The following is a 26,996-nucleotide window of genomic DNA, read 5'->3' as shown; positions in this document are numbered from 1 at the left end:
ATAATCATCTCTTATTTTGCTTATATGTTACATAGCATGATGAGCTACAGATCAGCTGGGTACAATAAGAAATTATCAAAGAATTCACTGCCAAGAACTTAATTTAGCAGCAAACAACTATAGGCTGCCTTTTTTGATTCTGCTGTTGTGGTTCCCACAATGATTATAATGTAAAAGAAGTAAGTTGAAGATCCGTTTTGCACAACCTGTTGAGTCAATGAGAAGGTTTTTTTGATGTGACCTTAGACTGGTTTGTTTCTTCCTTCAACTCATCGCTCCCTGTGGTTACTTTTCCTTAGCAAAAACACCATGCGAAGAGTAAAGCCAACTCTCTTACTATTTGTTCCTTATTAACTTGGAAGGTGTGGGTTTTGGGGTTTGTGGGGTGGGTGGTTTTTTTTGTTTTTTTTTTTTTTTTTTTTTAAATATTATCCTGTTCCCTAATTAGGGCTTAGCCGACACATTTGGGAATATACAGGCAAAATAGCTTTCTGAAAAGAAGCATAATGTTTGTTTCCTGATTAGCGGATTGTGGAGAATGTCTGCATGTCCTCTCTGATTCACTTATCTGATATTAAATAGAAGACAGGTGTGGACTTTTTCTATTAATTCTAATTTAGGTGTTTGAATTAAAAAAATGAAATAAAAGCACACCTGTGTGCTTTAATCTCCTCAGAGGTTAAAATGAAGATAATTTTTGTCATGGTTTAACCCCAGCCAGCAACTAAGCACCACGCAGCCACTCACTCACTTCCCCCCCCACCCAGTGGGATGGGGGAGAAAATTGGGAAAAGAAGCAAAACCCACGGGTTGAGATAAGAACAGTTTAATAGAACAGAAAAGAAGAAACGAATAATGATAATGATAACACTAATAAAATGACAACAGCAATAATGAAAGGATTGGAATGTACAAATGATGTGCAGTGCAATTGCTCACCACCCGCCGACCGATACCCAGCTAGTCCCTGAGCTGCGATTCCCCCCCCCCCCACACCCCCCAGTTCCTATACTAGACGGGACGTCCCATGGTATGGAATACCCCGTTGGCCACTTTGGGTCAGGTGCCCTGGCTGCGTCCTCTGCCAACTTCTTGTGCCCCTCCAGCTTTCTCGCTGGCTGCGCATGAGAAGCTGAAAAATCCTTGACTTTAGTCTAAACACTACTAGCAGCAACGGAAAACATCAGTGTTATCAACATTCTTCTCATACTGAACTCAAAACAGCACTGTACCAGCTACTAGGAAGACAGTTAACTCTATCCCAGCTGAAACTAGGACAATTTTACACGCTAACTTTATACATATGACAAGAATCTGAGTTTTGAAATCTAAAGCTGAACTTTATTCAACTTCAGTTAAGGTAATTTAAAGTTAAGGTAATTCATATTTAAGTAATTTTATTCAACTTCATTATCTTTCAAAACTTCAACTGTTTTGATTTACACGCAGAATTGTGCCTTGCTGTGTTGAAAATGTGAAAATTCAATATTAGTACATGGTACCTATGGAAACTTAAAATATGAGCAGCTGCATATTGCTCTTTATTGACAAATATCAGTAAAACATTGTATGAGATCCAACAATATGTAGGCAAGTCTTGACAGATAAATATTTAACTCCATGTCGGTACACAAGCTTAGGTGGGGATCCTGCACTTCATAGGCTCAAAACAGGCAGGCAAAGTCCATGCAGTAATTTCTTTGACTTCACATTTGAATTTAAAATCACCTTGTTTCCCTCATGGCAGCTCACTGAGTTCTCCACCAACTTCTACTAAAAAAAAAAAATAATAAATTGCTTCCTTGCCGGAACCAGAGTGCATCCAAGGCTGCAGCCTGGTTTATTCTCTCTTCAGTACGTCCACCACAGCAGCTATACAGACACAGCAATGGGGAAGGTGAGCTTTAGATGTTGGACTGTTGCATTTTTCCAACTCTTGCTGCCGTTCTTTGGGCCAGAGGTGGTGGGGTGGCCGCCATCACTGCTGTGGTAGTGCTGTGCTCCGATGGCAGGGCTTACTGCTGTATTTCCAGCTGGCTGCAATTCCGCACACTTGGGTCTGGTTTTTCCTTCCTACTAGCCATTACGGGCCTGGCCTACAGATTACGTTTTGATTTAGCATTTGCTAAGGGCATAATTTTAAAAGCTGGAGAAGCTTCTTAAAGGTTCTGAGCTTTTCATACCTGGTGAAAAAGGCGACCTGGTAACAGTATTGGTTGTATACGGAGTGCTTGTGACTGTATGCAGGAACATGCTCTCTGATGGATTACAGCAGGTCCATATGTCTCTGAGTACTGTCATCATCCCATCTGTCTGTTATCAAACTGTTTTGCATACTTCCCTATGTCTTCTTCGATATGTATGTTCAGATGAAGCTCCTCACTCGGTGTAGCTTTTAACAAAATGGAAAACTGGCTGACATGGCAAAGAACTGCATTCAAGATGAATGTTCATACATTGAACTTTTTTGAACTCTTCGAAACTCTTGAGAACTGACCTACAGCCAGTAAACCAGGTTTAGTTTCCCTAAAGTTTAGTTTAATTGTGAATCATTTGCAAATACTCTGTGCCTGGTAATGCTATGATTCAATAGAAATGGTTGTGCTGAGTAAATTGGCCATGTGATATGAAAGGTAAGGGGATTTCTACCCTATCAGCTGTATATTTATATCTAATCAGACCTGGTCTTTTTTATGTTCAAGGTGAAAGAAATACGACCAGGTAGAATATAGGTTTGGTTCCCACAGAATTCATTCAAAAGATCTCCCTTTCTCAGATTAATCTGTGATTAATCATAAAATGGTTACATTTAGCAGTAGCTTAGCATGTTAGTTTTCTATTCTTAGTTCAAAGTCTAGAATGAAAACAGAGCAATTTACCTGCATAGTTCTTTCTTTGTGAGTGGCTAACTTGGAGCTGGAAATCAATGACAAAAATTTGGAATTGAGGATAAACTGCCTATGGAAATGGATAAAGATGATTATTGCTGGTAAAAGACTCTTAACCTTTTAGTGGTCAGAATTCCTTTTGCTTTAATTCCTGCACCATCCTTTTCATACGTGGAGTGCAGTGGAGTGCAGTTACTTACGGTGAATAGGGAAACCTTTCTAAAACTTGGTTTTGCTTTCTGCTTCCATGGCAACAGATGCACTTACAAAAAAGCAAGTGCAAATGCAACCTTCTTCTCGTTTTCCCAGGCTCTAAGTAACTTAGCTCTTCACAGTTGCCTTTAGAGACTGCTCCGAAAGCTTAGTGAATCCAGCTCTGAATCTGTCAGTGAATCTGCTGATGGTTGGAAAAATAAACTTGTCTCAGCAACTTTCTCTCCTGTCCCTCCTTCTTATGACTGAGCAGCATTAACAAGAAATGATGTACAAGCTGATGGCTATATTTTTCGGAGTTAAGAAGCAGATGTACTTGTCAAGTGTGCTTCCATCTAAATAAGAACAAATGATCCCTAGGACTGTTTTGTCAAATTGTAGGCCAAAAAACTGCATCCTGAACTATATCCTGTCCAAAATTAGTAAAAACATCTGACCCAAGGTTTTGAATTAAGTGTGCCGCTATACTAAAGCCACTTAAAAATCATACTTCATCTATCCCAAGTATATCTTGTTGCCCACTTCAAATCATTGACCTGACTGCGAAAGTCAGCCCTGGTTTTACTAAATTATCACGCTGAACAATCAGCAGTAGCCCTCAGGACAGTGAATATAATTCTCAAGTTGACATGGAGCAATCTGAGTTCAGTGGCACCATGAGCTGACCATTTCACACGACTGAAATCTTCTACTTGTCTGCAGTTGGGCATTGTCTGGCTGCTGTTAGATTTCTGGGATTTTAAGGGAGAACTGTGGGCTATTTTTCAAGTGAAATGGAAAACTAGTATTTTTTGGTCTCATTGAAATAAGTGTCTTGATATTCCAAATAGAAATATTTTCATGGTTTAATTTTTTAAAAAAACAAAACAACCTATTGTAGATACCCAAGATTTTCATGAGATACTGGGTCTGTGTTGCTAATATAATACCTAAATTTTGATTTTATTTTCAAACAGCTCTGTATTATAGCAGGTAATACAGTTTTGAAAGGATTGAGACTTTTTAGAACTTATTTCTTCCTTTGTAATGTTCCCATTTGGATATGTATTTTTCATCTCGGGAGCAAATCATCAGCCTTCAAAGGTTTTGCAAATATTTCCTTTGATAAAATATTTTTGACCTATTTGTTGTAGTCTGTATGATGGGTATAGTTTTACTTCCTGAATTGTCTTCTATGCAGAAGAAACCTTAAAGAATCAGTAGCACTCCCTCTCCTTTCAAAAAGCAGGAAGCAGCTACTATTTTTATTAGATTGATACCTCTATCTTATTGGACAAATAAGTTTTAAAGTATCATGTTGTTGTATAAACCACTCAAAAAGACTATGGTGCACAAGATTGAAGGTGATGTTTCTATATATATTTTTAGGGTGTTTTCACACCACAGACTATTGAGTTAGAGAAACCAGAACTACTTAGCTGGTTATCACTTTTGGACTGCTCTGCTAATACTGAGACTGCTTCGACAGCATTGTGGTGAAGAGACATCCTGCAAAAATATTGACCTTGTGTACAATGAATACAAGATGTTTCAGCTGCAGGGCTATTCCAAAACTGTTTGATATGATCTTATTACTATAATACTTGTGAAACTGAGAAGAAATTACTGGAAGCTGTGGTCTCTTTTGTGTCCTGGATTTCCTATGAAAATGACTCTTCCTTCAGCCAAATACCTGGAGTTAGATAAAGCGTATTTATGACAATCTCTTAAGTATTTTCAGTGTGGATGCCTTGCTTTAAAGATAAACTGGCAAGGATTAGGTGTCTTAGAAAGACGTGGCCCTCAGGTATGGGTGACAAAAAATCCCACTTGTTACTGATGTCAACTCAGGCTTTCCTATAGAAATGATAGGCAGTGCTCAGCAGGCAACGAAATTACTCTGTAAGGAATGGTGAAGTGCAGTCTAACAATATATTCTTCTGGTAGCTCTAGAAGTGTGTTTTCTGTCCATCCAGACAGACTTTTAATGTTCGCTTAAGTATCTACTTTCTGGAGCATGTTACACATGCGGAATGCAACAGTAAGAATGAAGGGGAGGTGTTCTGAGTTTGTGTTGGTTCTTGGCATCTTCCTATGAGTCCCTAGATAGGAGCAATTCAGTATGAGAGGATATATCAGAAGGTAGGAGTAAAGCTCTCGCTTTGAAAAAACAGTATATTCATAAAGTAACTGAAAAAGTGCAGTATTCAGGTGAACAAAAGCTCTTCATCATTTTAGCCTTGAAAGCCACAAAAGGAAGTGAAAGACAGCGAGCCCTTCAGCGTGTAGATTGTGCAGCCACTTTGGGTGTTGGTGTTGAGGTTGCGAGCAGGAAGTCAGTTTGGTGTAGAGAGAAATATCTTTTGACCTAAGGAGAAGAAATGAATCCATAATTTCTTAACAAATGCTCTTAGATGTCTTCACTGGTAAGTAAATAAATTACCGTGAACAGACAAAAGTGCTTCAGAATAAGGGTATGGTATGGGTGTCATAATTTTCCACGGTGCATTTTTACTTAAGGCAGATATTTAATGTAGTGGATACTTAAGTGAAAAAGTAGTTGGGGATTTGTTTACCTACAAACATTAAAAAGCAAAAATAAAAAAAAAAAAAAGAAAAAGATTTAAACTGTATTCTATTCTGCTGACAGTTTTATAGAGAATTAAAATAGCCTTTTAAATTCCTGCCTGTAGTTAATTAGGATTGATTGTCTGTTTCTAAATCATGCATAGGGAATGCAGAAGTATTGCTCAGTGTGGTTAATCAGAGTTGTGAGAGCAAGGTGGAAAGTGTTCCATTCTACAGCCAGGATTTTCTGTACAAATGTAATAGCTAAATAGCCTGTTTTTCTGAGGTGCTGAGTTTGAGCTCTTCTGAAAACCAGTTCACTAATTTACAAGTCTAAATACTGGATTTGTATTTCTAACTTTAGGCAAACCAACAGATTACGGTATATAATTTGAAAGATCAGTATCAGTAACTACATTCCTAGGTATTGTGGCTATTTTTTGAAATCCAACAGAAGTACATATCATCTATTAAAAAAAGTTTGCCTGCAGCTTTTCAGAGTGTTAAATTGTCAGTAAGAGCAAAATGTAACCTGGGCGAATGGCATCTGCAGACAGCTGAGGTTTGTGCTGCAGTGAAAATGTGAGGTCTAGAATGCAGTAATTAGAGACAGTAGTCAATACTTGTTAATGAAGGCAGTGCTTGTGATCTGTCTTTGACGGGGGAGCAAAGCAGCGCTGCCCTTCCTGCAGTGCCTTATTGACCTGTGACAGCAGCCGCTCTCTGCTTGCATGGCTCATCCATGGAGTAATTGGCATGCTTTATTTAAGAATAAACCCCCTATTTTCCAAAACTGCCGGAAGCAGTGCAAGAAAAATGGAAGACATTTATGACTGCAAGGGCTATGTCTGGATACATTACAAGTATGCGCAATTACAAGGTTTTTTTGGTGGGATTTACAAGGTCCAATTGCTGCCTTTTAAGAACAATTTTCACTTTTTTTTAAACGTAGCTTTCATTTTTTTCAGCCTAACAGGGTTTTACACCTCATAACTTGAAGGAGAAGTATTTAATCTGTGAATTGCTTGCTGCTGTGGTAGGATAAATGAAATACGAGGTGTTTGGCAGGCAAGCTTTAGACATTCTTCAAGTGATGTAAAAAACTCTCTGAGAAAGATTGCTGCCGTGTAATTCCGTTAACTGTATGGGATGCCTTTGCAGTAGTCAGGCATGTTACTGCCCTTGAATTTGCATTTTGTCCACTCCTTTATTTGTGCTGTTCCCATGATCTGTTTTTCTGCTTTTTTTTCTGGGATGCCAGCTTCTAGGAGGTGATCAGAATAGTCGGCTTGTGGCAGTAACCTCTTCTTTATTGTAGCTGTCAGAGCGAGTTTGCCAGGATCAAAGATGGAGAAAGGGTTTCTATTAGAAAATGAGTCTTGGCATCGCATTTCTTTTAAGGCTATTCTAAATCTGGCTTGAGATGAAGAATGTGTCACTGAGGTCTCTGTTACGCTGTTTAGTTCCACAGTTACAGAAGAAAGTACCGAAGATGGAGAGCTGTTCATTTTCCCATGAAAGAGAAAAGCTGCTACTTTTTTCCTTTTGGAGCAAGGTAAATGAAAGTGTGAACTTTCAGGAATTCCTCTATGAAACATTAGTAAATCATTTTGACCAGTTTTATTCAAGGTAGGTACACTGCTGTGAACAAGAAGAACTACTACAAAACCCAAATTCTGCTGCTTCAATTTATCCTGGTTGTTATGTTTATTAGCATGATTTGGTAGTGACCAAGGCTGTCCTCAGAAACTCTCAGAGCAGCGTATAAATGTGCCGGGTAAGGTCATGATATAGTGCAGTACTCCCAGAGCGGCTCCGCATAAAGCAAAATGTCCCTTCCTGCTGATTCCTGGGCTTGCAGTGTTCATGGTTCCCGACTCTATCACTTGCAAGCCTACATTGACGTATATGGATTCACTTTTTTTTATTCTTTAAAAAAGCTTCAGATATTTAAAATATTTTCTTTCTTAATTAATACTGAGAACAATGACCATTTAAAATATTGCTAGTATTTTAATGGAAAAGGCTTTTTGGAAGTGACTTCTGTCAGGACTGCTCTAACTTGATAGTTGCAAGATGGTGCAGTGACAGACCACTGGTGCTAATGGTGAGCCTAATCTGACAGACATTTAAAACTTCTTTGCTGTAATGTTTACAGGATGCCCACGTAAACTTTAGTGGGGTTGAGCTGCTGGTATGTTGAAACCAGTTGTAGACCAGTATTTATCAATGGCTTGCTTTGTAGATGGTTTATGTTCTGATGTTTACAGTCCTTTATGTTTTCTGCACTGAACTTAGTATGGTGTGATCTTGATCTTAATATGGAGGCTACTGCAAATATTGCTTCTGTGTTCACAGATAGAAGGTTGTGAATTCAGCCAAGCAGGGGCTATAGGAGAGGTGTCTTTTACACTGGTACGACTGGGGAGAGAAAAAAGGGTAGGAAGTCAAGCTTTTGAGTACACTGAACTTCACCAAAATTGAATGTTGCAGTTCAGGCTGATTTTTCCCTCTTTCTCTCTCTGGTAAATCTGCTTGCAGTACTTAACTTTAAGTGCAGCTGGGGCCTTGTTTGGGAAAGCGTAACCTCAAAGCACAAGTCTTGTATGACTAAAGAATGAGCTATATTTGTCTATCTGTTTGTACTGTTTGACAGATGAAGAGCCTTATTTAGGTTTAGATGCTTCCTCTCTGCTGCCTTGATGGAACCATGAAGTCCTCCTTCAACGGGGCTGTGTGTGCTTTGAAGTAAGGAGGGAAGAAAATGATGCTTTAAACAAGGCGTTTGTGTTCTTACAGGAGTTCTGGGAACACAGTAGAAAGAACTGATGTTCTGAGTATGAAATACCATTTTCAAGGGAAAATGTTTGCTTAGAAGAAAGTATATTAAAATTATATTGCTAATTCCCATTCTGTAAATTTTACAGAAGCCAGGCATAGGGGGAGGAGAGTGAGTTCAGTTTTGTTTTTGTAAATCCAAAGAACAAAGCAGAGTTGACTGATATTGTTTCTAGATGAAGTGTTCTCTGTTACGCATAAAAAAACCCCTTCCCTTCTTCCTAAGCTGCTTCTTGTGTGTCTAAAGTAACTGGGATGAACCAAGCTACCTACATTCAGAAAACTGTAAAAATGTCCACTTGTGCCAATCCTATATTCACTTCTTTTGTAAACTTATCAAATGGGACTTCAAAATTCTTAGTAATAAGCACGTATTATCTCTGTATTAACTTTGACAGTGAACCCAGAAATACTCAGTTTTGGCATTAGTCAGGTATATGACCCCAGGGCCTGCAAGAGTCTCGGGTAAAACTGTAAACACCGCAGTTGTTAGCTGAAGTTTGTAGCTGTAATGTGCTTTAAGAAGGAAAAAGGGATGGAAAGGAAAAATGCAAGTTCTTTCCAAGCACAGAGTGCAGGTTTTAAGTACCTTGTAAATCCTGCGTTGCATTGCTGTTCTGCAGTCTGCTCAGCAAGGCCTTTGCAAGAGGCTTAAGTGTTGCTTTTGCCATACTTCTTCCACCCTTTCTTCCATGGGCTGCAGGCTGTGGAGGAAGAAGTGCGGGGTTAGTAGTGTGAGTAGGATGTAGAGTGTGTTCATGTGCTTCTATGTGGAGGAGAGTGCTGATACTCAGACAGACATGCAGCAAAAGAAAGGAGTGTCTTGAGGTAGAGCGGATTGGAAGAACGGATAAAAGAGAACAGAAAAGGTTATGTGTGAGGTGGTAGGGTAAGTGGAGTAGGTAAGAAGGTAGACAGTCTAGCAGTTGTCCTTTCTGTATAGAATGAGTTTTCTCCTTTGAAGTTTGGTTTGGAAGCAAACATATGTAGGTTCTACTTTGATTGAATTCGGCAGCTAAACGTGCTTGCACGCTATTTATTGTCAGAACCCAAATGAATCGTGGAGATATAACATTCTCGTCTTTCTAGCTTATTTATACACAATGGGAAATATGCCAAGTTTGTTCGGTTTTTAGACTTACAGCTCAATACCTTTCAGTTTCCGTACTCGGCCTCAGTTGCTGCTGCGCCCTTCCCCAAGCTGTTGTAGAAGGTGTGAAAGCAGCCAGCCTGCTCCTTCTGTGCAGCTGATGGCCCTCTGATCCTACTGGTGGCAACCTTTCCAGAAAGGTCAGTCTACTAAGGTGATTCTGTCATGAGCTCTCCCCCCGCCCTTTTTTTTGGTCGTCTTTACTTCCGATTCCTTTAATGATCTGGTTCAGGGCTTGCCAGATATTGCTTTGTACAAGGCACTGGCAGGCTTAAAAGTTAATGTTCTTTCCTGGCCTCCTGGGTCTATTGGAAGTCCCTTTATCTGAGTTGTCTGCCGTAGTTCATGAAGTCCCAGCTCTTGGTCATTTTTTTGCATCAGACTGCACTGTAACTGTGAGATCTGTGGAGCATAGACTGTGGTATGCAGCATTGTAACTGCAACGCAAATCAATTCTGATGAAATACAGTCTTTATGTAGTGGAAGTTCCCAGTGATCAGAGAACAGCTTGTTTCTTTGTGAAACTTGACTTGTGTCCAGTTTTAAAAAAAAAAAAAAAACCAAAACAAAAACCAAACTTTATCTCTCTGTAATAGTCAAAATGAAACTGGTGAGCCAATGTCAGCATGTGTAATTAGGTTTATTTTTAAAACTTCCTTCTTTGTCTTGAATTTATTCCAGATACGTATTCTTATCTTCATACCTTTGGAAGATACAGCAAGTGTCTGATAGATAACTCTAAACTTGATAAACTTTCTCTGAACTCTTGCACATCTTGACACTTGAACTTTTAAATATCATTGTTTTATATGTACGTGTACCAGAGGAAAGGATTGGCTAAGAAACACATCTTCCGTTAAGAAGGCATTTTTTAACCAAGTTGTACAGTGTGAATGTTAAATTCTATTTTTTTTTTTTTTTTTTTTTTTAAGTTGCTCTCGAATGTAGTCAAGCCACTCTGTACTTACGACAAACCTCTTTGGTGTCCTGTTGTGTCTTTAGTTTTTCTCTCTCATTCTGTGTCCCTACATAAGATTCTTGAGGCTGAAGTAGGATTTTGAGGTTCCTGTTTTGTGGGCCAGTTTGTTCTGCAAATAGAAAAGTAAACGGCTGGCTGGCCGCTCTTTCAGCAGGAAGTGTATACCGCCTTAGAGATTTGTCTGACCGTCGCTGAAACTAACAGCCATGCTGATCGCTCTGAAACAGCAGTGAAATACAATAACCATGATTGAATTGCTTCTGTTGTGATAATGGTGGAGCGGAATGCTATAAAATAATGAACTGTCAGGTAGCAGTAGAATTCTGCCCTTTTTTTAGTATAATGTTTGTTGTTTCCAGTGGCTTCTACTTTTTGTCATGCTTGTTACATAGATATTTAAGCTTTTATAACAATACCTGATGATAGTCATCTAGTCTTCTGGCAAATAACAACCTTCAGTGTGGAGTAGCTCCCCACACACACTGGTCACCCTTGTAACTACAGAGGAACAAAATTACATCTGCCTGTTCCCTCGGAACTGGTAAATTTTAGATCATTCGGTTGCTTCCAATTCAAGAGAACAGGTAGCAGAACTTCTGGCTAAAAGTTTATAGGCAGGAATAAATGTTTCCTGGTTGTCTTGAGTGGTTAAAATAAGTGTCAGCTGGTCCTGGGGGTGTTAAAGGACATGACACTGTGCTTGTGGATCTGGGTTTCTTCCTGTACCTGTCTTTTTGCTATGCTTTTTCCAACTGATGGTGTATGTGATATATTTGAAACCTAAGTGCAGATGTTACATAATGAATTACTTTTTTTGTCCATTTGGGCACCTTTGCATCACTTCTTCCTTTTCCTTTATCATCTGTTTGAGGGGGTTCCTGTTAAACACTCAGAAATATCACAAAGGTGGTTTGATCATCCTTCATGTCACTTTTGATATCAATGCTATGCCATCCAGACAGATTTTTCTGTTTAAAAAAAAAAAATCTGAAAAAAAAGTCATACTTTTATAGTTTAGTTGCAAGCACACTGTTATGTGGGGAAAACCTTGATACTTTTTCTTGGGTTGCTTTTTTACTGGATTTAGCCCTTTTAAGTCCTAAAATACTTAGAAGTATGCTTATCAGCAATGCTTCTGTAAAATCTCAAGGGAGAGCATTGCTGAGAGCCCTGTACATGAATAATCTTAAAATACTCAGAGAAATTTTATATCTGCTGTCTTCCCAGAAGCATCATGCATCACCCAATAAAAATAGATTTGTGATGATACAGTAGTAGCAACATTCTCAGTTTAGAAGTTGTTCCCTTTGGAGTGGGATGTGCGGAACTGAATTCAAATGGGCACATGGGAGACTGGCAACTCTGTGGGTAGAGATGTGAGCAGGAAAAAAGCAACATTAGTTTCATTTTTGGAATAGCTGTTTTGATGATGAACCTGGGAAATCGCGAGATGACTTTTAACGAAATCCCTGGTATCCTGGAAGTTGCTCTCTTCTCCATGGAATTTTTTCCTTACAAGGTCAGTACTTAAACTCCCTGGTGACATTTTTCAAATATACTTTTAGAACAGCTAACTCTTTAAACTTGGCAGGGGCAAGCAGCTGCAGCCCTAAAATGATTTTTGGCAATTGACTACTGCTTTCCCCAGCTGGCAAGTTTTCCTGTTGTTTTCCTCTTCCCTTTTGTGTCAGGCCGTTGATGATATTTGTTTGTCCTGTAATGGGAAAGCAGTTTCCTCCATCCCATATTAGAACAAAGTCTGATTTTTATTTTGATTCCTGTGTCACTTTCCCCCCCACCCCCTCATGTAGCTGCTTAAAAACACCATGGGTGCCATCCAGAACTGCGAGTTCATTTTTCTTGCTTTATAAATATCTGCACAGCCTCAAGTAATTACTGTTTCCTCCTTGTACATTCGTAGTCGGTGGGATTATTAATGCTATGGTTACCCACACAGAAGTCTGCACAGAGAATTAAAGAGTATGTTGAGGACAAAAATTTCATTGTAGAGCCAAAGAATTTGAACTTGGATTTCTTGAAGTAATTCAGTAGCTTACCATCAGACTTCTTTTCTTTTGTCATGGAATTTTTGACGTTTTAAATTCTCCATGTAGGATATAATATAGTAATTCCTTCATTGATTCCTGTTTGGCTTGCAGTGTTTCCCAGGTTTTGTCATGGATAGCTTCCTGTTTTCTTGGTTCAAAGCATCTCTAAGACAAACGCAGATATCTGTAAACTGTTTGTGCACTTGGATGTGAGGAGGACATAGTGGTGGTGTGAACTTTCTTCTCTGAAAAAGATTAACGTGCCCTGTGCTCCATTCTAGTTTTTAATGGAGCTCATTTATCTCATAAAAGGTGAAGCCACCTTTCTGAATCAAAGGGTTTATTAAACTAACTTTTACATGTTTTCTATGGTATGGTCTTGATAATCTATGATCTCTTGTCTAAGATGAATCTTTCTATTGCCCCAGACTACTTCTGTAAGTTATTCCTCTCTACCCTAAATAAACTATTTAAGAATTAATAGTTAGACTTAAGTAAAAATTCCAGACGAGTGAAAAAGAGTCCAAATTAGTTTTTTCTGAGGTATGAACTGCATTGTTTTATGGGATATTTTAGCAGCTGTGAGTATTGTTAGTTTCCAGATTCATGACACATGTGATGTTCCAGGGAATTGGCTTCTGACTTTAGCTAAAATCCAAGGTGGTGGTGCGCTACATCCATGGAAATTGTAGGCATGCTTATTTTCTGTGAATAATGATAAATTGATATTGCTATTATTTATGCTTTCCTGCTTCTTTCTAATCCCAACCTGCCCCCCCCCCAAATAAAAGCCAAAGAATCCAAACCTAACATGTTAATCTGACATTTAGTATTATTTTTATACAAATAGTTGTGCCATGCCTTCATACACCAAAAATGTAAAAATTCTTTCTGTTCTATGAAGTTATTGAACTCCAAAACTCTTCAAAGGACCTTTTGGCAAAGAAACCCACGAAAACAGTTTTGCAAAGTTCTTCTTGGCTCTTTCTTGTTTACATTTTCTTTGTCACGTACACAAACAGTTCAGGTCAGAGAAAAACTTAAAACACTTGAAACTCAGCAGATGAAGAAAGATAGTGACTAACAGTTACTGATGACATTCTTGTGGTACTTTAACACTGTGCAAATTGCTTTGCTTGGAGTATAATTTAAACTGTGGTGTTTGAGCTTGGAGGAGGAGCCACCTCATGCTGCTGTACTTAACGTTTTTGGAATGTTGTCCTTTGGGTAGGGACAAGATGGTCAGACAGTGATTCTGGGGATGGCTCTGGCTCCCAAAGCAATTTTAGTAGTCCTCTGGAGGACACTGGTCAATTGATAGGCCAGCCAAATTGCACTTATTGCCTGGAAGAGAGGGAAAGGAGAGGAATTCCTTTTTCCTGGGTTAATGCCGTGGCCGATACTGTTCCATGTTGTCATTAACTACATGGACAAGGGAAAGAAGGGCATTCTCAGCAAGTTTGTGGATGATACTAAATGGGGTGGGAGCAGCTGGTATAGGTAGTGTAGGGATGCTTTTCAGAAGGACTTTGTCAGGCTGGAAAAACAGATGAAGAGAAACCTCATGCAGTTCACCATGGGCAAATGAAAGTTTTACTGTCTGGGTTGGAAAATCTCAGTGTAATAGTACAGGCTGGTGGTTGGAGAGCAGTGCTGCAGAAAAGGACATGGGGAGCTGATGAAGAGGAGGAGTGTGAGTCGGCAGTGTGCCCTTGTGGTGAAACAGGACCAACTGCAGCGGGTCAAGGCAAGTGAGTCTTCCAGTGACGGTTCTGCAGCTGTCAAAGCACATCTGGAATACTGTGTCCAGTTCTGGGCTCCCTGGTGCAAGGAAGATGCTGACGAACTGGAGCAAGTCCAGTTGACATAGATGATCGGGGTCTGACACGTATGACATAAGACCCTGACAGAACTGGGTTTGTCCAGAAGAGACATCTATGGAGTAACTACTATTTTCTGTCACCTAATGGGGGGATACAGAGGTGACAGAGACAGACTCTTAGACATAAACAATGTTAGCACAAGAGGCAACAGGTGCAACTGCAACAAGTGAAATTCCAACTACACATCAGAGGAAGAAAAATTTGGCATCAGGGTGGTCAAACACTGGAAGGGGTGCCCAGAGGGCCTGCGAGATCTCCGTCCTTGGAGGCACTCAGACCTCAACTGCCAAGGCCTTGAGCAACTTGATCTAGGCTGGCCCTACTCTGAGCAGGGCAGGTGACCTTAGAGGTTCCTTCAAAACTAAGTTACTGTATAAGCTGAGGTAGGGGGAAGAGTGGCTTGAACCAGACGGGGTCTGACAACACTTGTTAGATTGCCTGTTGTGATCTGCAGATGTTCCTGTAAGAGTGTAGATGCCTGACTGCTTAGCTGGAAAGATAAATGGCCCAAAGCATACAGACTGTTTCCTTTTCTTTTATTTTTTTCTTACTTCATTCAATAATATGCACTAACACTTAGGGAAGTGACTGTCTTACTGCTGTAAGACAGTAAGAATATGTATGATGGGAGGGGCTGTACTGAAGAAGCCCTTACTGAAATAGTCTTTGTCATTGGCTCCTGTTCTGCGTAAGGCAGATAAAGTAGTTGTTTTGCCTCCTACAGAGAAGAAAGAAGCACAAACTCCTTTGTCTTGGATAGCAAAAGAAACCATGCAGGCTGTTGTAGTTGTAATTCATGCTTCCTCTAGTTGAGCACCTTAACTGCAAGAGCTTTTCTGCTGTGGATGATTTTATTTGCCTTCTACATCTTCATTTCATAAGGAATTATTCAATTATATACTCATTGAATGTATCATATAATATGTGATATTATACCTTGAGACATCTTCCTTAGTCTTTTGGTTACTGAGATAGTCTGTCCTGAAGGAACTATAGACTTAATATAAAATTTCTTCTTGAACAGTCATTTTTCATTTTTCCTTCTAGGTGTCCAGGTACATAATAAAATGCCAGATAAGATGATAATGCGCTTTAGGATCCAACTCTTGCAAAAGTGGATTCCTCAAATGGGAGCAGCAAATACAAGCCTGTTATAGCTGGGTATTTAGTAGCTTGATTTTTTTAATTGATTGCCCAGCTTCAGGCATGTGCTTTGAAAGTCTTTTATGAGAATATCATCATACAGACAAATAGTTTCAGTTCTGGAAGAGATAAGTCATCATTTACACACACCCACCCACACCCACCCACACCCCCATCTCCAGTCAGTCATGGTAATCGATAGAAAGACTCAACAATCTATTCTGACAAATGAAAAGCCTAGGACATATTGCAATACCATAAATATGTTCGAGTCCTGTTCAGAAAAGATCAAAGAAATCCTTGGAAAAGGCAGAGCTGACTGGGTTGGTTTTGGTTGGGTTTTTTGTTTGGGTTTGGTTTTCTTTTTGTGGTTTGTAAAGGCTTTATTTTTTTATTATTATTTTTTAAAGGTGTGAGCGTATACCGCGGAGCTCTTCTGGATGCATTACATCTTTCCATGTGCAACTGATTTCAAAGTCATGATGAGGATGTCCTAAACCATAAAAAGATTAGGAGGCAGCTAAAGAATAAGTAGCAATGTTTGCACTCTAAAATGGTGAGGCAGTGTCATGCGTGTATGTGGCCATGGACTTGACAAAATGCAGGACATCTGTTCAGAATCTGTAGTAAAGGGAGAGGGACCCAAATGAAAGTGGGTTGGTTTTTGTGTTTTTTGTTGTTGTTGTTGTTTTGTTGGGTTTTGTTGTTGTTGTTGTTTTTTATGGCATTGATCACCTAAACACTTCTGTATTTAAAAACAAATTTAAAAAAAATTTCCAGTGTGTATTTGCTGAATAGTAATGTAGATAGCACAAAGGTTTTGGCATGAAGTAAACTTAGAGTAAAGAGTTTTTCTGCTTGTTTAGCTCTGTGAGCTATTTCCAGTTTACTTGGCTCTTGCTGCATGAAAAAGTCTTGTGTGCTGCCACTGCTGATTAGTATAATTCACCATTTTAATTCAGAGGGACATACACAGAGCATACAAGTGTACGGACAATCAGATGTTGACAACCTGATGTGATTTGAACATGATAAATAATAACTCTGCAGGGCCTGGCTTGTTTGTAGATTTAAAAACCAAACCAACAAACAGCCTCCCCACCGCCCCCCAACCCTCGCCTCCTCTGAAATGAAAACAAACTTCTGCACTTATGTGCATGTCAGTATTCTCTAGCAGCTCCTCTTTTCCTTTAGCTTTCTTGCTTGCAAACGTGTGAGCCAAATGATGGACTGGATGAGCTTCAGTTTTTATTATCAAAATTTTCTGTTGCAAGGAGTTAGCTTTTTTTTTTTTCTTACTGGCTATTTTACTGAAATTGGATGTTGAGTAGATGAGTCTAAAATTCTGGAAAGCCACTGTTTCCTGAATACCTGAGGCTTTGTCCCTTAGCTGTGATGTAGTGCATGAGTGACAAAATCTAAAAAGGGAATACTCATTCATCTTGGTTGTTTGTTAAAAAAAGTAAGTTTATTGAATATAATCAAACATAGCCATTGTTTTGTTATTGCCCTGGAAATAGGAGAGACGTGGTGTGAACATGGAAAAATTCCTCTGAACACACATAATATTTTTGCTTAATTGGGGTTAGAGGTTGGTAGTCTTCCTAAAATACAGGCCCTTGGCAGACTTTAGTTTCAAAATTCGGTGAAGATACATGCTTTCAGAGGGGCGAAGGAAAATAGCAAGAATGTTTGCCATCATGTGCTGTACTCATGTAGGCTTCCTGTGTATCCCAAGAGAACTTCTCAGATCTTTCTGCTCTCAAATCTAAACAACATAATCCCTCAAATCTCCAGAGAGATTGCTGAGGAAGACAGTAAGGCTTCTTGTGGTTTACAGTGTCCTCATAGTCTAAATAGCTGAAGGAGACTCCAGTCACAGTTATTTCTTTAGTGTGTCCTGAGCTCTTGGTGCAAACAAAATGGTTGAATTTTTCTTTTTGAAATAAAATGTTGAGCAGTCTCTCGCTCCATTCAATAAGCAACATAGGTGTTTCTAGCTGCCAGCTGCTGCTTTAGAGGGAGGTGGTAAATGTACAGGATGTATATTGTCTTCAGAGGAACACACTTGTGGCCAATTTGGCAGTCTTCCCCTGATTCTGTGTTGTGTCGAGTCAACTGAAGTATTTATATCCATTTTTAGCATCACTTTTGATAAATCACAAACGTAGATGCCTTTGGTTTGACAACTGAGTGTCTTAAATTTGGATGTGCTAAATCTTCTCTGAGTTGAGGAGTGGGTGCATTTTGGAGGTTATTTCTTTTGGGTCATGCAGGACTGCGTTAAAAATTTCTTCTGGGGTTCTCTGTCTCCATTTTGTAGCTTCCAGGTATGAATGTCACAATTTATTAGTCTCTACTTGTTATGGAATAGAGTGACTGATTAATAGCTGAATCTGCAACCTGTTAGACTACAGATTTTGCTATATTGTGTACCATCATAGTATAGGATTGCCTTAAAATTAGATTACAATTTACTGAAATAATAGAAATTGTCTATTTGAAGAGACAAAAAAAGTCACTGTCTTACAGTGCAGCCTTAATTATTTGTCATAAAAGGCTTAATGGAAGCTTAAATAAAATAATAGCAGTTTAAATAAATGGCAGTGTAATAAATGATATAATGCTACTGAATTCTAATTGTGGTCCAGATGAGTAAGTGTTCTTTGTAGACTGTCGGATGCAGGTGTTTTCCTGTTGATGACAGCAATCCCTCCTAATGGTTATAGTGCTGAAATCAAATGTAACTCTGCAAAATGAAAAGCAAATTTTTTGTTTCATTCATTTCTGTTCAGCTATCACTTCCTTCTATAACCTGAAATTGCAGGAAGAAAAAGAGTGTGAAAATTCAGTGTGTCTGCTGTAAAAGTTGCAGGAAGTTGGTAGAAATAACATGACCAAAAAGATCATTATAATTCATACTGAGCCTTCAAATACTAGTTTCAGGGCTTGAAGGAAAGGGTGAAAAGAGTTTCTGGGTGAGATAGTGGACAGCATTAGAGATGATTATGTTTAAACTCCATTTTCTCTGGGAATGCTGAGGATCTTAGCCCAGCTAGTAGTTAGGAGAAAATGAGAGAGTGGTTGACTTATGCTAGTAGCATCAGGTGGCTTTCTAGTGAAGAACCATTAAAAACCAATTCATAAATTCATTAGCTGAACTGTCTGGCTGCACTGTATTTTTCTTTCTCTTCTGTTAGGCTGAGGCAGGTGTAGTGCATGCGTTTGACGATGTAGTCTTGTCACAGCCATATTCCCAGGATGGACTAGGCATACCAATTACGCTTCATGGCTGAGCATCGGACTGTGTAGTCTCCTACTATTTCTTCCATTCATGTTTTTCTAGAACTGTCTTATCATTAAATGACAATTTTCTGAAATCTAAATTTTCACACTTCATGAAGCAATAGTGTGGTAGATACATGCTCCACTTTTTATTTTAGCTCATAGTGCCTCCTGGTTTAAAAAATCAATTTGAGGAGGAGTTACTCCAGTGGGTGTCACTGGAGTCCTCCTAGTGCAGCTGTTTGTGAAAGGTACTGTTTTGCAGGGACCCTTAGCATGTATGGGGCAATTCGTCTTGACATTGCAGGCATTTATCCATTTGTTTTTCTGCTTTGCATTATGATTGTATCTTACTGTTGTGAAAGTCAACAAAGTCTTCAGTAGTTTCTCAAAATAAAATACCAGAAACCCCCAAACTACTGTAAAAGATTTTGTCTTTTTATTTGCTTAATTTGTCACTTTTTTATGATTTCAAACTTTTCCCAATATGAGGGCTGCAAAACTCTTTCATGTGGCACCTCAGATTTGCTATGATTATTCTTCTGTTGCCAGGAGTTGGGACTTTGAATATATTGAGAGATAGTGATACTAACTGGTTTTTCAAGTAATCCTTTTCTGCAGCTGATGCCTGTAAGTTGTGCTTCTAAAGGGATTCACACATTACAACTTCAAAGGAAGAAGACTGTCTGAAAGAGGCAGTTAGTTAGTTACACATGGTGGTTTGTATGACATAGCTGACACCTCGTGTCTTTGGAAATCTGTTGAAATAGGGTTTTTTTCTGCATGTAATGTACCCAAAAATGAGCAGTGGAGTATTTAGTGGACTTCTAAAGAAGCTGTGTGGAGCAGGTAGTGTGATGGGTGAGTATGTGGCTATCTAGAAAACTTTCTAAGGAAAGCTGCTGGCATCATGTCTGCCTGATGCCATGGGATTTTGTCATATGGGTTCATTATATTGGCGTGTTGGAAAATGTCGAGTCTTTTATTCTGCCTGAAAATTCTCTAATACCACTTCAGTAATGTAATAGTCAATGCAGAAAAGAGTCAGAAGGTTTTGGCAGTCCCTGCTTACGTGTTTCTATGCTGAATTTTGCGTGGCTCAAACATGTAGCAGTAGAAGGCTCAGAGGCTTTCTGCTGAAGTTGGGTATAAAGACCACAAAGATGAGAAGCAAAAATGGAAGAGCATCAAATGCAAATTATAAGATTGTCGTGTTTACGAGTTTCCTAGTACTGGAAGATAATAAATAACTCACTATTAGACAGTTTAATACAATGAAAAGAGTAGTGAGACTACAAGTGGAAGCATCTTACACAAATCCTTTGTCTGAATTTATTCACGTGTTTCTAGTTCTTCACAAACTAAAACACAGAACCACTCTTCTACATTGGGTGACAGCCATTGCCAGAGCTGCCCATTATTTTCTTAAGAAGTGAGGGTTCTTAAAAGGTCTTAAAGATGTGACTGGAATGTAGCTTATATAATGTGGAATAGAACACAGCTATAGAGTTATTGTTATTGATGGCACTGAGTCAAGTGAATCTTGACCTGTAAGGATTTTATTTCTTTTTAAAGAAACATTTTCTTTAAGTGCCCACTCGCACAATCTGCTGTAAGTATGTGTTGAAATATTTCTTGTTGCTTATTTCCTGAGCTATGTCAGTAAGTTATGAAATTCAGAACTTCCTTTTATATATAATGAGTTGATGATGTTCATTCTATGCCCAGTTTAAGGACTGTCTCCTAGATGGGTAGAGTTACTTGCACGAAAACATTGGAATGGAAGGATATCTGCTCACGGTAATGACGTTCCTATATAAGGCATGGGTAGCTGTAAGTAAACCTCTTTTTGCCTGTTTTTTTAATAGTTTACTGTTTTTGAAGTAAATTTGTGACCTGTGGGCGAGTCTCAGGAATATTTGAAAATAAAGATACACATAGTTTTCTCATCCTGGCCTGTAGCTGATATACTTAAGATATCTTTTAAAGAATTAGAAGACAGCAGGAGTCAAGTAAGTTCTCCAGTAGCCTGTGATCAAACTTGTCTGTGCAGGAGTGCATTCTGTAGTGGGGATCTAGTTTTTCTGCTAATATCAACAAGAAAGTATGTTTCTTGCCATCATTGAGGAAGGAGAAGTCATCTGTCAGCATCCAAGGGCAATTGCACTGAACTGAATTCTCATCGCTAGGATGAGCAGCAGCGGAAGCAGAACACGAGTGTGTTGATCCAAGGCAGCTATCCCCGCAATGAGAAGCTGAATCTTGTGACCTTCCTCACAGCACACGATGGATTTGTGTTCAAATTTGAACTTATTTTCTGACACTTTCCTAACCTTTCCTTCCTATTTTTCTGTCACATGCAGTCTGAGAATAGTGATGATCTTTGAGACTATGGATGGAAGTGGTGCATGTCACTACAGCCCACCCACATCATTAGCTAGCAGTGCATCGCCAAATGTTCTGTTTTCTTGAAAGTAAAGTTTACATAATACTTATATCTACTAGAGTGCCTGTATTCTAGCTGTTTAAAATGTAAGTACAGGCAGACTGGATGGAGAGTATTTCATTGTAGTGTATATATACACTATATATATATGTTTGCACTATATTGTATTAGTTGAGGGACATAGAAATGCTGTTAAATATTCACCCCTGTTTTTACTGTGTGATTTTGACTCCATGAGCTCACCAGTGCTATAGCAAAGACAATCAAAATTTCAAAAGTGTTTCCAAAGTTTTTTTTGGTGAGCAAGATCAGTTTATTAGTTCCACTTTGTACGTATGTATGTCAGTCAGTCATTTCTCAGAATGTGTAGGAGTCTTTCTTTGTAGGTATGTCTTGATTTATGTTGTTTAATTTTTTCCTTATCCTTATGTGTAGTAAGTACTTCTGCAATTAAAGACAAACATGAAAAGTCTAGATCTCTCAAGGTATTGGAGTGACCCCATGTGCTAATATCCTTCCCCCGCCCCTTGTAGCAAAAGAATAAAATCCTTGAAAGCTATGGCTCCCTCTTTGTTGTGTTTTATGATAATAATAATAAAAGCCTCCATGATATTCTTACTGCAAATGAAATGCTGTACAGTAGTAGGCTATCCTGGGCCTATTACTTATATTGCAAATAATCTGAAAAAGAGATAACCTGTGGTTTTGTGCTGTATGCCTCTAATGCCATATATCTGTCGTGGGTCCACCTGGAAGCCCCAACTGAGACCAAGACCCCCTTCTAAATACTCTCTGCCAAAGCCTTCATTTTTTTGCAGCTGTGAAACTGGCTGCTCGTCTTTGTGGGAGGAGGTAGACTACAAAGAGAACTTTTGAGCCATTGAAATATATACAAAATAAAACCAGGAATATTTGGGGTGACTCAGAGAAACGCACAGTTACTGTCGGCCTAAGTGGTACTATAAATTTGCGTCTTAAAAAAGCTAACTCACTTGTGCGAGCTGGCATGGGAGGTAGGTGGAATTTTTAGCTTTTGGTGGTGTGGCCCTCGCAGCTGCCATTAAATCCTGCAATACTGCTTTTCCTTCCTCTTGGCAGTGCTGTCAGCTGTGGGCATGGATGGGGCATGCCCCACGATTGCCTGATCAAATACCCAAGCCTGGTTTCTTTAGATGGTTTACTGCTGGCTGATCTGTTGACCTGCTGAAAGAGCTTCAGGCTAGGGAAAAGCAAGGTGTTTTGTACAAGTGATCTGTTACTCGGTCAGAAAACTGTTACAGGTTGCTCAGAAAAGTGTTTGTGTTGGATCTAACACAGGTGTTTCTAGATCTTAGAAATCTGTGGCAAAGTGGTGCCTGCCGAGTTTGGAGAGGAATTTAAATCGAATCAATGTGAGTTATGTGAGTGGGTCTGCTAACTGCATTTTAAGAGTTTTTCTGGGTTCTTTGCCACTAATAGGTTAGCCACCTGCAGTGGGCTAAAGCACAAGGATGCTGATGTACTATTTAGTACAGCTCAAATACCACAGCTCCTGCTGTACCTCAGATCACCTCTATGAAGCATAAATTAAAGTTCTGGAGTGATAACAACTTTTTTTATTCCCAAGTTTCATTGATGAAATACGAGAACTTCCTGTATCTGCATGAAGGAGACTAGCACACTCAACAGCCATAACATCTTTAATTATTTTATGGTAGCATGGTTTCTTTACATTTCCTTACTCTCCTACTGTTCGTGGTTTTTACTTAAGGATACTTTATAGCGAAGAGAACCTACAGGCCATTCTTCTTCCAGACACACCATTTCTGTCTTTGTTTACAAGTCCTGGTGGGAGTTGTCCAAACCAGAGTATAGAAGAGTAGTCCAGCGGTTCCCATCCAGACTTCTCAGAAACTGTTAGTAAAGCCTAAAGAGAAAGGAAAGCCCCGTGGCCACAATTCCTACCCATGTGCTACTCTGATGTCTATTCTGCTTTCATTGGGATCTTAACTGGTAAGTAAAGAGCAGAGGGCAGAGCCCCTGGGGTTAGGCTTTCCTTCAGAGATGGTTTTACTCTTGCATTGCTCAGAACCACGTCCAAAGAGCTGTCTGCAATCTCTCTTTAAGCCTTGCATGTCTGAGCTTTGGCTGGTTCAGCTGTCAGACGCTGAATGTCAAACCTAGGAGGCTGCTGCTTTTCCATGGAAACGCTCTGTGCAATTGCAGAAATAATCAGACATGTCTGGTGGTTGCTGTGCCTTATTGTTGGATGCTTCCAGACACTGAACTGAATTGTCCTACCTTGACAAACTGAGTTTTCAGCTAAAATCCAGCTCTGCTTTTGTCATCCCTCTTACTTTTTTTTATTGAATGCAAATGGATTGAAAAGCATTAGTGCCACGGTTTATTCTGCTGTTGGAATGTAAGCCCCTTGATGTTGGCTTTCCCTTTCTCTCTGTTCATGCACATCTTGCAAAAGTAGCTCCAGACCTCTTGCTTCTGGATAGGTACCATCACTATGAGCTGTCTCATGCCTTGTACGTGCAAGGCCTGAGCTGCAGTATCCTCTTCAGGGAGACTGTGCTATCATACATTCTCCTTAACAACTCTTCCGTGCACTACGTTTTACTATTGACATACGAATATTTAATGTTTACAAAAAATCCTATTAACTAACTGTTTCTTTGTGATCATCAATTTCCAAGAGGATTGCCGTTACTAGAGAAAGGAGTTCTAATCTAGGGTCTTTGGCTCGATGGATTCTTTATTTTTAAATTGCTTTTTACATAATTTACTTTCCATAATACTTTAAAATTATATTAATCAATGTGCCTGACTAACTCTAGATGTGCTTTGTTGTTGGCTTTAAAGAAACGACAATGTCCTTTTCTACAGGCATTACTAACTTGGAGGCACTACTGGTACAGCTCAGTGGGAGAGGTGCTGTAAAGTATTTGGAAACTAGAGTAATTCCAGTTCATGGAATAAGTGTTTCAGTGTATTGGGCTGGTGCTGTTCCTAATCTGAAAATAGCTATCTTCGGAGACATAACAGTAGAAGTTTTATTTTTTCTATTTCTATAAGGAATTTAATTTCATAACTTGAAAGTTATTCTGGAGGACTGCCTATGAAGGAAGGATAACTTTCAGGCTTGTACACCAAACAGGTCACTAAGATGGCCTAGTACGAGCTCTGTCCATGTTTCTTTGTTGTCCTTTAATGATAGTTGCCAAAAATAAACATCCACAGAAACAGCTGTTGTAATATTGGAAGAATGATTGCTGCAATGGATGGAGACAGTCCGTGTTACTGAACCAGTGAGAAGCAGATAGCTCATCTCCCTTCTGTGAATCCCACTTTTGTAAGCAGTACCAATTTGGAAGGGAAAGGTTTATCACTCAAAACATGGACATCACTTAAACAGTGGCCATAAGAACAAGAGCAAAACAGTCGCTGCCCTTTCTCCCACGCCCAGCACGCACAAGCTCCCAGGCTACATGGGCACCCTGTGAAAGAAGAAGAAACTCCATAGTCTTGTTTCTTGTGACATTGAGGAAGCATGTGCCGATGCAAAACCGTGGGATCTGAAAACACTTGGGAAGTAAGGGGAGTGCAACTCTCCAGGCATGAGGTCTCCATTTGCTTTATGACTGCAGAGGTGCTGCTGAGGAAGCATTTGCTGTCTGCAGGGCTTAATTCATTGCTTTCCTTCTGCAAAGTACCATGTTTTTTTAATTGAGGAAAACAGCCAATTGAGGTAAGACTGGAAGAACATCTCTGGCATACAAAGGAATCTTAAAGGACCAGTGTGGAAGCCTTAGCCCTTCTGTGCTTATCTCGATATGTTAATTCTTGGGATTCTGGACAAGAGGAAATTTTACACATTTCAGCCCTTACCATTGCTTACAGAATATTTTTTTATACTCTTAAAAATGTAGACATCCTGTTTCCCTTGAAGTGAACTTCCTCAATAGCAGATGGTATCAAGTTAAAAGAAATACGTACATATTATGTTGAAGTTTCTTCCTTTTTAGAAACAAAGATGATACTATAATAGAGCAGATCAATGATCTATTGTATTGCTTTGTCTCTGGCAGTAACATACAGTTGGTACAAAGGTTGTTTTACTAGAACTGTAAAAACAGGTATGAGAAATGGGCAAAAGTTCAAAACCGTGCATGTGTGAGGCATGTGTGTCTATTTAGATGCTGTGGTTGGCTTTATAAATAAAGCTTTCAAATCTTATGCAGAGAATGGAAGCTAACTTCTGGCAATATGCCTTATTGTAAACCTACGTAACTTGTTCTGGATGAACAGATTTTAAGTGGTCATCACCAAAAAAAAATAACATATCCAATTTGAAAAGCATACATTTCTAAAGCCTAGTTTGAGTCTCCATCAACTTCAGTAAAATACCAAAGTCTTAGTGTATCAGATAGCAGCTGGGACTGGAAAAACCTGAAGCACGTGGTGTCATCGTTACAAAAGACAATTCCTTCAGTGGAATCAATTCAGGAGGCAGGATGTCAGCTTGTTGTTTATTTTTCATTAATATCTTCCAGCTAAAACCAATTTATTCCTAAACTCCTATCTGTCTCAGACTGGGCCAAAGAATAAGAGGAGATGGCTAAGTTTCCTTTCCCTTGTCCACCCCTCCTCAAAAGAATTTTGGATGTGCTGTTTTCCTCTCCCTTTCAAGTAGTTTGAATGAAACATTTGTCAGATGTACAGAAGATACATGGAGCAACGCTAAAAAAGTAACTTACCTATTGCTCCTGCCAAAATTTGTAGTGCATCTCATTGCCCCTTTCTTTGTGTGATGGCTGCTCCATCTAGTTTATTCAAATTTTTGCATTGTATCTGTGTAAAATCAGACTTAAGAATTAAAGAAATTCCAGGTAAGAAGCTGAAATGGATTCAGACTGCTGTTGCCTTTATTCTGCTAGCAATCCTCCTATCATGAGTACAGCTAGTACTTGTTCAAAAACAGACGGTCTAAGTATTTTTGTCAGTGTCTGGAACAGGTTTTCCAATGCCAAAATTGCTTATAATATTTCAGTAAACGACACCATATTTTTTTTAATACAAAGTTAGAATTAACATAAATCTAGAAGATTACTTTGTAGGAGGTGTCTTTCATGAAGGAAAAAAAACAACCTGAAACTGAACTTGAATCCCTGTAATTCTGAAGTCAGTCTGTCTGCCAAGAATTGTAATTGCTACAGGTTTTTTCCAGAAATGCATAAATATGTGAAATCTATTAGTATATTAAAACTAATTTCTGAGCCATGGTCTTTATTTTTAAGAGGCAAAACAAGAAATGCTATTGGTGTGTTTCATAACGCCTAAATGCTGAAAAGTTTTTATTATTAACAATTGGCAAGTTAAATAGGAAATTGGCTTCCTTCCTTACATTATTTTACCGTTGTTGCTGATGGATGATTAGGTTAGGTGTCCGTGGTTGCTTAAGAAATTTTTGGTGATGTAAAGATTGCTTATTTAGAGGAATGAAATGGGTTTAAATTGGCAGCATGAGTCAGAATGATCTACTAGACCTGGAGGGGAAGCTGACAGCCTTGGGTTTGGTCCCATGCCTG

The 26,996-nt window shown here is 39.1% G+C and overlaps 1 protein-coding gene across 2 annotated transcripts in view; it reads left to right on the top strand.

The window, feature by feature from the left end:
- FGD4 (FYVE, RhoGEF and PH domain containing 4) overlaps positions 1 to 26,996 on the top strand; it is a 115,605-nt gene that overhangs the window by 13,428 nt on the left and 75,181 nt on the right. The window contains exon 1 of one of the 2 annotated variants that reach the window (XM_030041017.2): positions 20,715 to 20,807. The exons of the other annotated variant lie outside the window; for it this stretch is intronic. Within the exon in view, the coding sequence (XP_029896877.1) occupies positions 20,798 to 20,807 (10 nt within the window). The 5' untranslated portion in view covers positions 20,715 to 20,797. Of the gene's footprint in view, positions 1 to 20,714; positions 20,808 to 26,996 lie in introns of those variants that run through there. 2 annotated transcript variants of the gene reach the window in all.

The sequence above is a fragment of the Aquila chrysaetos genome, chromosome 17 (assembly GCF_900496995.4).
Source record: "Aquila chrysaetos chrysaetos chromosome 17, bAquChr1.4, whole genome shotgun sequence".
Lineage (NCBI taxonomy): Eukaryota > Metazoa > Chordata > Aves > Accipitriformes > Accipitridae > Aquila > Aquila chrysaetos.
The sequence above is the reverse complement of the archived record's forward strand: the minus strand, read 5'-3'. Positions and strand labels throughout refer to the sequence as shown.